The following is a 15,945-nucleotide window of genomic DNA, read 5'->3' on the forward strand; positions in this document are numbered from 1 at the left end:
ATAAATTAAAAAACAATGATATAATTTATTTATCTTCTAAAATTATAATATTAATAACTCAATCCTTATATCTTTTTAAAAAATCTTGATGGTTTTCATAGTAACATATAATTGAATGGACATTAATTCTGAATTTTAAAAAAGTTCTATATAAAATAAAACACTGCAAAATAAAAGAAAAAAGAGCACTAGAATATTAAAAAGCTCTATTGAGCGGGGTAAAAGTAGGAAGAACCTAAACGCGGACAAAACAAGTTAAATTTAGCATGCCAAGGTTAATATTTTCCTTTTTCGTCTAGCTCTGCTTTTTATTTTGTAATTTTTACGTGTTTACTTATTTATACTTTGAACACCCTTCATAGATATCCTAACTCCGTCACTACTTGAATACACAATATAAAAATATAAAAATAAATTAATATAAAATTAAAATTTTGTTGATACATATAATTTAAAAATTTTGACTACTTGAAGAGGCTTATAACAAAGTTCTGAAAGATATTCTTTGGAGGTATAGGTGTCCCGATGTTGTATATTAAGGCGATAAATGACATGTATGATGGAGACAAAACTTAGGCTAGGATGGTGGGAGGTGACTCTGAACATTTTCCTGTCTAGATGGAACTACACTAGGGATCTGTGCTGAGACCCTTTCTTTTTGCCTTGGTGATGAATGAGCTGACACGTTCTATTCAGGAGGAGGTTTCATGAAGTATGTTATTTGTGGACAACATAGTTTTGATTAATGAGACTCGGGACACAGTGAATGATAGATTGGAGGTTTGGAGACAAACTCTGGAGTCCGAAGGGTTCAGATTGAGCAAGATCAAAACAGAATACTTGGAGTGCAAATTTAGTGTTGCGATGAATGGAGAGGGCATGAAAGTGAGGCTTGCCACTCAACCTATCCCCAAGACAAAAGGCTTTAAATATCTTGGATCCATCATCCAAAACAGTGGGGACAACGATGATGATGCCACGCATCGCAGTGGGGCAGTGAGAATGAAATGGAGGCTTGTCTTTGGAGTCTTGTGTGATAAGAAAGTATCACCTAAACTTAAAGGTAAGCTCTATAAAATGGTGGTTAGACCGGCGTTGTTATATGGAGTGGAGTGTTGGCAAGTAAAGAACTCTCATTTTTAGAAGATGCATGTTATGGAGATAAGGTTGCTGAGATGGATGTGTGGACACACTAGGAGTGATAAGATTAGGAATGAGGTTATTCGGGAGAAGGTGAGAGTGGCCTCTGTGGTAGACAAGATGAGAGAAGCGAGGAGAAGTGTCGACTCCCCGGTTAGGAGGTGCAAGCGGTTGGATTTGGGGGTTATGCAGAGAGGTAGGGGTAGATCGAAAAATTATTGGGGAGAGGTGATTAGACAAGATATGGCGTTACTCCATATTATCGAAAATATGACCTTAGATAGAAAAGAGTGAAGGTCGCGGATTAGGGTAGAAGGCTAGCAGAAATAGAATGATGTCTTGCCGTGTGTCGATTTAGGGTAGTCGTAAGTTTAGGCGTGCCTTTATAGTTGTGTTGTTATTGCCTTTGATTATCACATTACTTTGTTATCGTTATTGTTCTTGTCTTGTAAAATATTTCATCACTTTTCTTTTTTTGGCCATTATGCATTATATATTATTTTTATCTCTTACTTGGGACTGTGACTTTTTAGCTGAGGGTCTTTCGAAAACCACCTCTTTATCTCAATGAGATAGTGATAAGGTCTGCATACATCATATTCTCTCCAGACTCTACTTATGAGATTTCACTGACTATGTTATTATTCTGATTTATTTTTTATAAACATAAAATCTCCATTTCTTCAATTCTAATGCAATCTCATTAAATAAACAAGTTATAATTTATAAATAAAAAACATCGGAATAATTTAAGAAAGAGCACAAATAATCTTCAAAAATACTTTTAAAGTAGAAAGAGAATTAAAAGGAGACACGTAAAGAAGGAGGGTGAGTTTGAAGAAATCATTACAAGAAATACGTGTCCTCTAAATGGTAGAGAGTAGTCAATATTTTTGTCCGCAGAAAAAAAGATACTTTCACCAGAAACCTTAGCAACTACGAGACGCCACTTGTCCTAAATCCTACTGGTCCCACCTACTCACACAACATTGCCAATATAAATATCTATCTTACCCCTTCTTTCCATATTAATTGGTTACTTTTCATTTTTCATAATGCAAATCATAAATAAAAAAGATAATTTTATTAAATCACTCTTAAAAAAATTGAAAATTTAATTAATATTTTTCTTGATTTAATAAGGAGGATAATTAATATGGGATAAATTATTTTAATATAATGATCAATTTATATGAAATGGAAGAAGTAACAAAAAATAAGTTTAAATCAATAAATACAATGTTAATTTAATAAACTGTCCTTTTTTTTTCAATCGATGTCGGTAGTCCGTGGAGCTCCGACTAAATTCGAATTGCCTACTGCAGGCCCATTCGGGGGTGGCGCTCCCAACGGAATTTTTTCATTCTCGAGCTCAAAATCGAAATCTCTAATTAAGGGTGAAACAGTTCCACCACTGCAATCACAACCCATGTTGGTCTGTCCTTATTTAAAAATATTTCTTGAAAAATAAACGCAATTAGAAAGATGGAATTATGAGTTGATTTTGTTCGATTTTATGCATTATTGATTCGAATTATCAGTGTTTGATTTTTAAATACGCTAAATCAATAATCAAATCAATAATATATTTTTATTGGTTTTCAGTTAATCAATTTTAGGTCCTTAACGATTCGATTTTCGATTTAGCCAATGAGAAAATACTTATAAAATAGATACATAACTTCTCCAATAATTTGGCGTGGTAGGATAATAATATAAATTTATAGAATGCTTATAAAATAGAAACAGTAACAACTAACATGAAAAGAACTATGCAAGTACAGGAAACAATAGCTTTTGATGTTTTGTATAATTTGAAGTTGTGAACTCAAAGTCAATGTGAAATGTAGATTGAATGGTAAAGTCAAAGAGCAAAGGCAATAATTAGTAAGATATTAATATTTAATATTTATATAAGGTAAAGTAGTAAATTACTACAATTTTAATGGATTATATGTTTATTCAATAACTCAATATTAAAGAATCAAAATCAAACTAATAAGCCGATTATTTTTTATTCATAAAATCATTTAAAATTCGTTAGTCCAATAACTCAATAGCAATAAATCAATAACATTTTTTCAATTAGGTTTATTGATCAATTTGATTTTTGCACTTTCTTAGGTCGAATACAAGTGTGGTTGGATAAAAATAGTAATTTTTATCTTGAATTTCTAAGATGATATTTATTTTGGAACAAAAGAAATTGTTCAAATGATATTTATTTTGAAAAAAAGAGAGAGTATTTTAGCTGTTTCAATATATGCGTCAATATATTTTTAATTCTGATTTTATATATATCATAATTTTACTTAAGACTAATTTAATCATTTAAAAAATATTTCATTTTTAATAAATATTTAATTTTATTTTATATTATAATTTTTTTTAATATATATTTTTTATACCAAATCAAACACTATTATATAATTTAACACGCCTCTCAAACATAAAAAACTTTTTACCCACTAAATATTTCCTTGAGTATATATATCTAGTATCTAGTATATCATGTAATCTCTATAATAGAGTATAGGCAGCCTAGAGTTTAGTTAGACGTTAACTTGGAATGTCAGAAATTAAAGATTTTACTATAGAAAGAGACATTTTTTTAAAAAAAAAAAAACAAGAAAAGGTAAGACACATAAATTAGAAAGGGAGAGAGTGAGTTGAAGGCTTATATTTTAATCTTTACTTTTGTATACTTTTTAACCATGTCAACCCATGCATTAATAACTTTGATATTTTTATAATATAATTTGCTATGTACTATTAATTATACATAGAATAATATCGAATAGATTATATAATACTATACTAGCCATACACCTAAGTTAAAAAAGTGTACTAATAAAAAATTAATAATATCAAAATTAATACATGCATTACCTTCTCGAAAACCTGCTACAAAATGACCCCTAAAAAATTAATAATATCAAAATTAAGACATGCATTACCTTCTCGGAAACCTTCTACAAAATGAGGACGTATGATAGTTGGATAATAAATAAGTTATCATTATTAATTTTTATATAATTTATATAATATTTGATAGAGAGATAGAAAATAAGGTATTTATATATAAAATTAATAAGATATTTGATTGATAATTTAAAAATTCACATACTTCCTTCATTCTTTTTTATTTGTTAAATTTTGACTTGGCATACTTATTAAGAAAACAATGATTAATATATTGAGTTTACTATTTTACCCTTCTTAATTGATAGGGCCTTAAATATATTACTCACTATACTTTTCAAAGACATTAACTCAATATTAATAAATTGAAGGTATAATAGAAAGAAAAAAATTATCCTTCCTTGATTTGTCAAAAATAATAAGTAAAAAAAATCAAATTAAAAATATTTAATATGTAAATAAAAATGAAGAGAGTAATTAATAGATATATAAATTATAAATAAAAATGAAGAGAGTAATTAATAGATATATAAATTATGAAGAAAGTTTCGTATTATTTTAAAAATGTGCATCACTAGTAGTACTTATAACTAATCTGATATCTATATAATCCTAACAACTAATAAGCTATGAAATGATTCTTTAATTAAAAGGAATAATTTATAGTCATATAAAATATCTAAGATTTGGCAAATCACAAATATTAAAATTTTAATTTTTTATAAATAAATTTATCGATTTAAACGTATTACGAGACGGAGACAATTAATTGTTTTTCCCTTGGGAATCCCTGTTGACTAACTAAACATGTTTTCGCCACGTATTTTCGTCTTCCTTCATCCAAACCGCCCACGTGTTTTGGTCATCGTCCGACCCATCATTGCGTTCTGATCTAATGTACTTAACCAGCCGTTTCATCATCGTCACGTGGCACAAATTCAATCATCCTATTTCTATCCAACGGTTAATATTCTTCCTAGAGTTGTTTATTGTTCAACTTTCTCTAATTCCACCGTCTTTTGGACAACCGAATTATGCAAAATATCTACTTCCATAATAATCTTCACAATGCAGTTATAGTTTTCACATAAAAGATGATTGATAACCTTAAAGGTATGCCGCCGGCAACTGAAAAAGGTTGCCGGCTAACGGCGTTGATGGAGTCCGGTGGACTAGCAGAAGTAGATCTGAGTCATGAGAAGCAGCCAAATTTCACTGGCCGTAGGCGATTGAATGTACGTCGGTTGGAACCGCCGCCTGAGCTACCGGAAAATTTCAATGACTTCGCCGCTGATTACGGGCATTACAAGAAGAAAAAAGCAGAAAGTGATACTGATGAGCAAGTTCAAGTAGGGACATCTGGTGAAGTGAAAAAAGTAAGGGAGAGCTTGGTCACGTGCTTGTCACATGGATCGATATCGTTGATCGGCTGGAGAAGGGAAATGGAAGATGCAGTGGCGATTCATCCTGGATTTTTCAGTATAGGCGGCAGCAGGAAGTATGATTATTTCGGTGTTTACGACGGGCATGGAGGCTCACGTGTAGCGCACGCGTGCCGTGAGTTTTTGCACCATTTGGTGATACAGCAAGTTTTGGAAGAAAATGATGAGAAGAGTCTTAATTGGGAGAAAGTGATGAGGGAGAGTTTCCGTAAGATGGACGAAAAGGTGAACGAGAAAGGGGCGGAGATGGCGACGATAGGATCAACGGCGGTGGTAGCGGTGGTGGGAGAGGAGGAATTTATTGTTGCGAATTGTGGAGATTCAAGAGCTGTGCTTTCACGTGCTGGAGTTGCCTTACCCTTGTCTATTGATCATAAGGTATACCTCTCTACTTTTATCTGACATGTTTTGCTTCAAGTCACTTAATTTAAGCAGTTTTGGAGCTAAATTGACAATTTAGATTAATTTACATATTTTAAATTTAGATTTTCAAAAATTTTACTTAGCTATTTTTTTCATGAAGAAATACATTTTAATATGTTAGTTAAAGTTATATGTTGTTGGACCCTCAATTTTAAAAAGTGAAACATGACGACAAGTAAGTAGTGAAAAAAAGGAAGCAATATAAGAAGGTTTAACTTGGGAGAATCGGAAAAGAGGAAAATACTTCTGTCCTTCGCATTATTCAAACAGAATTTACCAAAAACATAATTTACTCTATCTTATTCCCTCCATTTCAATTTATTACTCCTATTTTCCTTTTTATCCCATAAAGAATGTGTTTTTTCGAAAAAAGATTAAAATGCCTTTGAATTATTGGAAAAGGTATAAAAATGTCCTTCGTCCCTCTATTGGGCCTGAAATATTTTTGACATTCACCTTTAGGTCTAAAATTGACCTTTTCTGTATTTTTGGACCATTTTTACTAGTTCGAAAGCATTTTAAGCCCTTTTCCGTAACCAGTGAAAATGGTCCAAAAAGATCATTTTTGGACCTAAAGGTGGATGTCAAGAGCATTTTAGGTTCAATAGACGGATGAGAGACATTTTTATACCATTTTCAATAGTTTGAGGTTATTTTAGGCCTCTTTCTTTTTTTTTTCCTTGGCAATTATTTTATTCTAATTTTCTACCACATATGTTTAACACCACAAAATTTAAGAACATTTTGGTATATTTCATATGTATTTTTTTATTAAGAACATAATTTTTTTTATTTTTTTAAAAAAATCTATGTCAAGTCAAAACCAAAGGCAACAATATTTTTCTAAGAGATTTGGTTGCTAATATTGTCAAAGGATTCGCCCTCACACAAACACCAACAATGATTTATCATTATTGTTTATTTTACTTTATATTATTTTCATTGTAAATCCTCTGAGTATATGGTCTTTCATAAAGTCCTATATAACCACTAGCCTGGCAACTTTGGTACACCTTTTAATTTAACATCCTTAGATACGACAGTTAGAATACTGTTATTGCTATGATCTTAACTCGCCAAAGGTGTAGTAACTTATCGGATGTTCATCATATTATTAATCTGACAATGAGTCATGTAGCCTTAGTGCTGCAGGTGATCAATGCTAAGACCATCAAATTGAGATCCCGAATTTGCTTTGTAGATATGATAGGGATCAATTAACTTGGTACTCAACTTCTCTCGACACATTCTACATTTGATAGCGCCAAGTAGATGTCTTTGATTTTGAAATGGAATGCTTTATGTTGACCGAGTTCCTGTATGAGCGCAGCCTGACAGACCTGATGAGCTGGATAGAATCGAAAATTCAGGTGGGAAAGTCATAAATTGGAATGGACAAAGAGTTTTAGGAGTTCTTTCTACTTCAAGATCCATAGGTACGTCAAAGACTCAGCTTATTGCACTTGCAGGTCTTTCCTTAATTCTCATCTTTGTCGAGGCTTTCACGGAACTGGATTCACCACCAAAGAATTTGGTTTCTAATGACACGGTTCAACTTTTAGATCTTTTCTCCATTTCTTGATTAGCTAGCTGCTGGAATATTGTATAACATTATTATATTATGTATACCATTCTATAAGAATCTTCAATTGAATTAGATCTTGTCCTTGTGTAATTTATTTTATGGACATGAAGAACACATCAATAATTAACTTTCTGTTTGTTGCAGAGCTGATCAGAGAACTTTGGCAAATTAAATAGTAAATCATGCTGCTTATGATACCTTATTGATCGATGCAGGTGATATGTACCTCAAACCGTACGTGATACCAGATCCTGAAGTTGTAGTTAGCAAAAGAAGTGATGAAGATGAATTCATAATACTTGCAAGTGATGGTCTATGGGATATCATTCCAAATGATGTTGCGTGTGACATTACAAGAAGATGCTTGAATGGTCAAACGATCAGGAGGTGCGACCAACAAAGCAAATCCGATAAGATTGATGATCAGTCAAGTGAAGGCATCAAAGGAAGTCTTGCAGCACGGGCAGCTACCTTCCTTGCAGAGTTAGCAATTGGTCGGGGTAGTAGGGATAACATCAGTGTAATTGTGGTCGAGTTGAATAGATCTATGTGTTCATCCACTGACTGAACATAATTAAGCTTCCCAGGCAAATGATATGTCAAACAATTTTATGGCAGTTCATTTTGAAGATGCCCACCAGGTTAACAATGTGAAGGGGTATCGATCTTTTTTTCCCTTTATGATTGTCTGCAGCAATATCATTACTTGCCTTAGTTGCATGCTCACGCACTATTCTCCTTTTGCTTTGTAAAGTTTATGGTTATTTAAACTATTATTGGCCTTGGTCATTTACATTTGAATCATCTTAGTTGGGAGAAAATATCTCCACCGGGTAGTTTGCTGCAAAGGAAGTCTAGTGAAACAATGCTTGGCATTTGTGTACTGGGAGCTAACACACATATAGGTCGATGTGAATGTTTTATTCTCTCTTATGAAGAAAGAAATTATATATACATTAATAACTTTTCACTTTTTATCTTGACACATAAGAATTTTGGGGTCCGGCACAACGTACATGGTCGGATTTTCGTTTGGAAAAGAGTCCGTCTATTTCTCTAGAATAATTGTCCTTTTATTCCCTTTTCTAGATGTGATGTGTGTCAATTTAGATTAAAATGAACAAAAACACAACACAAAAGAAAAAAAAAAACACAATATATTGGCTTCCAACTTGCAAAATTATCACGTTACTTAAAGAGTCTAGGGAGAAGATTCCAACCTCCACCATTCATTTTTGTATTATCCCGACTGACGATTCATAATTTTGGAACACTTGTGTTTTGATTTTGCTTTCGTCTTCATATTATTTCCAACTTCTAGATTTCTGTCATCAACAATAATGAAATATGAAAACCGTCGTCGCAGTCAATCAGTTTTTAGTTTTGTCATTTCGACATAGCAATACTTGCTGGAACTAAAGCTTTGAAATATTTTAGCAAATACAGGCTAAACTATCCAAGCATTTATCAGAAAGAGTAATATATGCTCGAGTGGGCCAGGACATTTATTCAAGTCTCAATATCGACTAAGAAACATGTACCAAGTTCAACAAGTCAACAATAGATATAAGCAGTACTGAAACTGTCATATTACATGTTCATGTCTTCAATATCAAATAACAATACAAACCACAGAATAAATAGCCGCATCTACATTCAATCAGTATACTCCAGCAGCAAGGAAAAGAAATGGGTAATAATTTCATAGAAAATGCGACTAACTTAAATCTTGACTCAAGCAGAACGTGGGCTGCCACGGAGACACCTCACCTCCCTCCTTAAAAAGCACGGCAATGCAAAAGCAGCTTCATGCATCTGTTAAAGGAACAAGATATCTGTCAGAGGAAAAAATGACACACTTTCTGGTTGTTAATCCTCTCTTCAGGAGGGTGAAGTAGAATTTTTCAACATTGGTCACTGGATATTAGGAGACAAGTTTCCAACTAAGCACTAAAACACGATAATGACAATATTCAGTTGCATCATCAAATTTAAATCTAATTTTGAAGTCAGTACAAGCTTTAAATAGAATTAACTAGTTCAGAGCAAATTTTTCTTTAACAGTTGCCGTGTATCTGTATGGTAACAGCATAAACACTTTCACATTACTGAAGACAGATCCACTGATGCTAAACAATCTACATGAGAAGATACAAGATAAAATTATAGCAACTAGATCAAATCATAACACACACAGAGACACACATGATACATATATATACAAGTATTAGTTGTATGCTGGTAGATGCTATGAAACAGAGCAAGAAAGCTTAAACTCAAAGGCAGTTCTCTGAAAATTGTTACCCTATACCAGCTACTAAGGTAAAAAATAGGCCCTCTAATTCCAAGCGTCGGGGTACAAGTAGAATGAGAAAAGGAGTAGATAAAGTGCTAAGCTTGTACAATTTGTCTGGGTACAGTTGAAACACCCATTATCTCAAATTGTATCCAAACCTTTACATTTTATATCAAATCATGATACAAGAAGCCAAGTAAATGTCAATACATAGCATACGGGTCAGTCAATACAGCATAAACAAATTCAAAGAAGAATTATTGGTGATGTTATGAGTAGCAATACAAAATTGCTTAGTAGGATAGAACAAGTTACCTCAGAATTGTAAAACTTAAGTTCCCTCTGATGCTGAAGAGCGCCCTCTAACCTCTCAATAGGATTAACAGGATGCTTAAAATCAACAGATGGTCCCTCAGTCGAGCACAGAAGAAACCCAATAACACCGCTGCATAATACGTAAAGCAACAATCCTCAAAAACAATTATGTGGAAGCATGTTTGACAATTCCTCTCTACCCCTCAACGGCACAACTAAGGAAACAAATAAATAAAATGGCTAGATTAACTTGCAAGGCTCTAGCTGTTAGTTCATAAATTATACCTAGGATATGTAGGAACACTGGTCCATGCATAATGAACAGAACTAAATGTTTCACGGCAAATTGAGATCATATCCTGAATAAGATGAGTATGAAGCCACATGCTCTCTGCCATGTTACAAAGTACACCACCAGGCCTTAATGCCCTGGCTATTGTTGCAAAGAATGGTCTTTCCACAAGCTCTATTGCAGGACCTGTAATGAAACACATTGAGAAATTAAATTAAAGCTCATTGCATTGAAATGATACTAGATGCTGCAAAACCCATCTTTTTAGGAGTGCAAGATACAAAACCAAAAACCAAAAACCAAAACTATTCCTACTCCAAACAAGAGTAGATACTATAGAATCGATATATACACTTGCCAAGGACATCCAACAGAAACAAGAAAAATCAAACAAAAGTAGTGCTGTGTTCTCCAACAAAAGACACGGATATCTACCCAAAAATGCATGCAGTTTTTCAATCCTTGAAAATCAGTGAACTATAGGCTCAATCTTCAACAAACAAGATCTGCCCTATTTGAACAAGGGATTGCCTCACTGTGGATGGCAGAATGCTCTATGGAAAGTCCATAAATGACCTTTAAGTTGCAAAAACTTTAAGAAAGCAAGGATTTGTAAACTTAAAAAGATGCATCTGACGTACCTACAGGATCTGATGAATCAACTATGATAGCATCATACTTCCCTTCAGGTGTGTTCTTCAGAAACTCAACAGCTGTCAAAATCATACAGAAAGTCATATACAGCTCGACTAGATATAATACTGATAAAACATGAATTAAATTTCAGGAATAAGAAAAGCATGTGTCCTGCTTTTTAGTTTTAATTTTATAATGAGTCATTCCCATCCATATCGGGCCAAAACATTGCGTGCCAAAATAACTAAAATGATACTCTGGGAGTTGTGATATCGTTACCCTATGCATGTCAGCCTCCCAAGCATTCTCCTAATAACTAAAATTCAAAGAGAAGAAAAATATACTGGAATTGATGTTAAGTATCATACTAACAAGTGTAAGCAACACATGAAAGTGTTCATACCATCGCCAACATGAAGATTGACACGAGGATCCTCAAAGCCAATAGCCAAATCCGGGAAATATTTTTTACTGACCTGCAACACAAGAAAATACAACATACTTAAAATGAAACTCAACAAAAGCACCAATTCATGTATCTTGGATCTGTTACTCACATCGATAACCATTTTATCAATCTCACAAATATCAATCAGCTCCACAGAGCTGTGTCGAGAAATTTCCCTTAGAACTCCACCATCACCACCCCCAACAACCAGAACCTGCATTCGTAGGTCAAAATAGATTAGACAGAGAACAATGAATGGTAAAACTGAGAAGGAAAAGAAGGCAAGCCAATAGAAAACAACAGATTAATATCAAAGGTAAGGCATTCAAACAATAAGGTCCAATAAAGACTTATAATAATATATATATATATATATATATATATATGATAAGCTTATCATAGACTCAAATCTTTCTAATGTTGTCTTGGATGCCCAGGCAAAGAATAAAATCGAAGTACCAATGTTACGAAAAGAATTGAAGAAAAAAATTAAGAACCTAGTATCGGTTAACTCCTTTTCTCTCGCTTGTTACAAATGAGGAAACCCACAGCAGCTAAGAAAGACCAGCAACATTCCAAACTAGGCTTTCTCGTCAATTCATTAAATTGTTCAACTATCATCTATATTAGATTCTATCTGAAAATACACAGAAAGAGATAACAACCAGGTAGTGCCACCAGTCTAGTGATTATTTTCAACATTTTAAAGTTCAAAATGTGCAGATAAAACTGAAAATTGGTAAACTGCTGCTGACAAGTGATAAAAACCCATAAATCAAAAAAGATTTGGCACATTAACAGATGCTTAACAAGAAAAGAAACTGGCAGAAGAAAATTTTAGTTCCTCCAACATCCACACACATCAAATTCTCACCCACTACAAACAGGTTCAGCCGAAAGAATAGTTATATGATTGAGCCTCCTCTGCACATGTCCTTCAAATCTAGGACATTTCTTAGTTCCAAATTCAGAGTAATTACATGTTATCATCTTAGAAGAGATACTGCTTAATGCAGTCCACCAAGTTTTCAGAAAGTAATCTTCCTATTCCTAATGCACTTCCACTAAATGATTATTCAGATTCCTTCATGTCATAGACCTATCAGGGGATTTAATCTTAACATTAGGTGATTCACATTTGTCGGTACACCAACAATATTGAATTCATGAAAAGAACATTGACAAAAATAAATTTGTGAGCATGTCCTACTTCATCTCCCTCTATTGGTAGCAACATATTCACATACCCTCCATTCAAGCAGTCCAGATATTGATCGTCCTTGTAGGTGGAAATGATAGTAACATATAGCAAACAGAGCATAAGAAAGGAATTGTAAACAAAGAAACCCTTTTAAGGTACAAATTCTTTCTTGACCCATTGGGATTAATGCACAGAGAACCGAAGGCTGACTAGGGATTCCTCCTGAAGCAGTAGCACATAGAATTAGTCAGATTCCATAAAAACTAATGAGTTGTTGATAAAGGCATAATTCTACCAGAAAATCTATATGAGCCTATAGAGCAACAGGACTTGGAAAGCTACCCACCATGTTAATCATCAAATTACCAAGAAAAAGATGTATCAGTCCACATAACAACCAAGGGTGTGGCCTATTGGTTAGTAAAGTGGGTGCAAACCGACCGAGGTAAAAATCCCAACAGAGACTAAACACTAAGAGATTCTACCAAACAAAATTACCCGATACATACGTAGACGGGAAGAAGTACCTGGTAGAATAGGCCAGGTGTGCACAAGCCGACTTAGAAATTAACGTTATTCACAAAAAAAAAAATGATTTATCAGTCCACACATGCAAACCTCAAAAGGTTGGGGGAGAAGTAGACCATCCATGATAATGAAATCTTAAAGGGTAAGTGTTTGGCTGGTTCCATCACATAGTTTATCTTTTCTTGATTGACGTACATATAAAAATCCAGGTCTCAGCTTGTCACACACAAAAACACATATCAATCCAGTTCTCAAGCACATAAGATTAACACTTTCCAATATATTCTGATTTAAAAAGAAGAAAGCAAATCCACAGACCCTTTGTTGATCATTGAGTGTGAAACAAAGGGAACGAAATTTGTATAGCCAAAATTTATACATGGTTACCTTCTTAGGAGATTTGATTGAACAGAGAGGAAGATGGGCTATCATCTCCTGATAGGCACATTCATCTTTCTCGGTCAACTGAACAATGCCATCTAGCACTAGAACTTTCCCATAGGATGCAGACTGAAAGTACGAATACACAGTTAAGGCAGACGATAAAAGATCTTAAGAGAAATTAATAGCTAGAATTTAAATCGCAAAACTACAATAGAGCAAAGATGCTGAACCTCAAAAACCAAAACCTCCTGGAATTCTGACTTTCCCTTGAATAAAATCTTTTCTACTTTCAGGGAATGTGCTTCTCCTGTGTAAAGACGCAATGATGAAACAATTATTATTAGTAAACATTCATGAAAAAGGAAATAAGAGAAAGGACATCATTGAGTACTTTAATATCGAAAAGGAGTCATACACTTGGAAATAGAAGTCAATCTTTATGCATTAACTTGAGTTTAAACTAGCAAACCAAATTATAGGAATTTGTTACAGCATAAAGCTCAAATTTTCTCCTACTTCTTACCCGAAGCATCATCTGTGCTACTTTAACACACACACTGGAAATACTGGGCTCACGGAAACAAGTGTACGAGCCGGCCTCACCCTAAGAATTGACAATTTACTTCGCAATAGGACAAAAGTATCATCTCCTAAATATGCATATAGTGTAACTAACTAATGCAGTTGTAGCCGACAGAAGCTCTTCTGTTTACATGACTAGGAAAAAGCACTCTCATTGTCCCAATCATATCGGGGAAAAAAAATTGACATGTGATTGACTCTACAAAATCACCAAGATTGTGTTGAGTGTTAAAACAATAGCAAGAAAAGAATGATTTCATGTTTTCATCCAACTGTTCTGAAAATATTTTTTGATTGGTAACTTTATCTTTTTTTTTTATTTATTAGAAGGAAAACACGCAGCCGCTACCCTTTTGGGTGAGCACAGAATAACTTATCTGTTTCAATGTATTAGTTTAACACTGTTAACATAAAGCTAAAAATTAATCTAAAAATTAATCAACTTTTGATTACTGTTTGAAACAAATTCCAAGTATCAGTCCTGGGAAAAACTTTCCTAATAAAATAAGATAAAGAGGCAAAGTAAAGGGCAAGGGTCGAGGACAAAAAAAGAACCGTTATCATATTAACAACATGTGTAAGCAGACCTTACCCTATCTTCCAAGGTAAAGGAGTTATTTTGAATAGACCCTCGGCTCATAGTAAAATATAATAATAACCAAAAAAAAAGCAAATTCTAACCTGGCCACATTGGATTGTTAAAGTACAATACCCTCTCTTTTTCATCTGCAGTGGAAGGAACAAGAAGAACATGTCAACAAAAACATGTAAACACAAATATATTCGATTAATTTTGTTTAATTACCAGAGGATAAGCGAGGTTCAGAGAACCATCCTGAAACGACAGTGGAGTGGCAATTGGATTCAAGTTGAGGATCATATACCCTAGCCTTCAAACAACATTTAGGAATAACAACTTCATTTGAACCATTAACATTATTCTCCTTCCCATCCATAATCCTCAGGCTGTCCAAACCTCTTCCTTCGTCGAGCTCCGTAAATTATTATCTTATTGGAATCCAGCCTCCAACAACCACAGGGTATCCTGTCATAATACAAAACTTAGTACCAAAACTTGAGATAATTGATTAATTAATTGATTAACAAAAGGAAGAGTACTCACGTTAGGCAAAAATAGCAACTTCACAGAAGTATTAGATTAGAACTAAACGAAGATCCCTGGAAGTATTAAAAAGCAAATGGAACACAAATTAAAGACTTTCCAACTGGGAATTCCACTCTTACTTAAGCAAAATACAATAAAAGCAGCGTTAAATTCACGCAGAACCAACACTTGCTAAAAATTTCAAAAAGTAAAACATTCAACTTTATTCCTTCAAAAAAAAAAACTTTAGGGTTGAACAAAATTACCAATAAGAGCAAGAGAGAGGAAAAAGGGTATAAATACACAGAGGAAATAGCAAAAATTTCAGTGTGAGGCAACAATTCGATGAGCGGGAAAAAGGAATCAGAGAGGGAGAGAACCAAGAAAAATAATAATACTCCACTTGTGATTTTGTTTTTTTGTTGTTCAGAAAAAAGGTTTGGTTGGTGGACGAATAAATGGCGTTAACGCTTCCAAATTAGGAGCCCGTTTGGATGGACTTAAAAAAAGTAACTTCTATATATGAAATATTTTTAGAATTTTAAAGTGCTGAAAGTTATTTTTATAAATAAGCAGTTGAGTGTTTGGATAAAAGTGATTAAATAAGGAAATGATGTGAATTTTAGGGTTAAAAGAATAAAAAGGG

General features: G+C 33.5%; 2 protein-coding genes across 2 annotated transcripts; one reads left to right on the forward strand and one right to left on the reverse strand.

The window, feature by feature from the left end:
• Positions 1-5,056: 5,056 nt before the first annotated feature.
• On the forward strand, positions 5,057-8,313 carry LOC129894427 (protein phosphatase 2C 51-like). Its single transcript, XM_055970124.1, has 3 exons — positions 5,057-5,882; positions 7,258-7,363; positions 7,728-8,313. Exons 1-3 carry the CDS (start codon positions 5,157-5,159, stop codon positions 8,078-8,080), a joined length of 1,185 nt encoding a protein of 394 aa, XP_055826099.1. The 5' UTR covers positions 5,057-5,156; the 3' UTR covers positions 8,081-8,313.
• Positions 8,314-9,050: 737 nt separating this feature from the next.
• LOC129894428 (spermine synthase) lies at positions 9,051-15,726 on the reverse strand. Its single transcript, XM_055970125.1, has 12 exons — positions 15,566-15,726; positions 15,318-15,373; positions 15,000-15,239; positions 14,876-14,920; positions 13,843-13,919; positions 13,616-13,738; positions 11,609-11,713; positions 11,455-11,527; positions 11,057-11,128; positions 10,409-10,601; positions 10,124-10,253; positions 9,051-9,327 (listed from the first exon to the last, which is right to left on the reverse strand). The coding sequence occupies exons 3-12, from the start codon at positions 15,148-15,150 to the stop codon at positions 9,247-9,249; spliced, it is 1,050 nt and encodes a 349-aa protein (XP_055826100.1). The 5' UTR covers positions 15,151-15,239; positions 15,318-15,373; positions 15,566-15,726; the 3' UTR covers positions 9,051-9,246.
• Between the last annotated feature and the right edge of the window lie 219 nt (positions 15,727-15,945).

This window comes from Solanum dulcamara, chromosome 7, assembly GCF_947179165.1.
Source record: "Solanum dulcamara chromosome 7, daSolDulc1.2, whole genome shotgun sequence".
NCBI classification, from domain to species: Eukaryota; Viridiplantae; Streptophyta; class Magnoliopsida; order Solanales; family Solanaceae; genus Solanum; species Solanum dulcamara.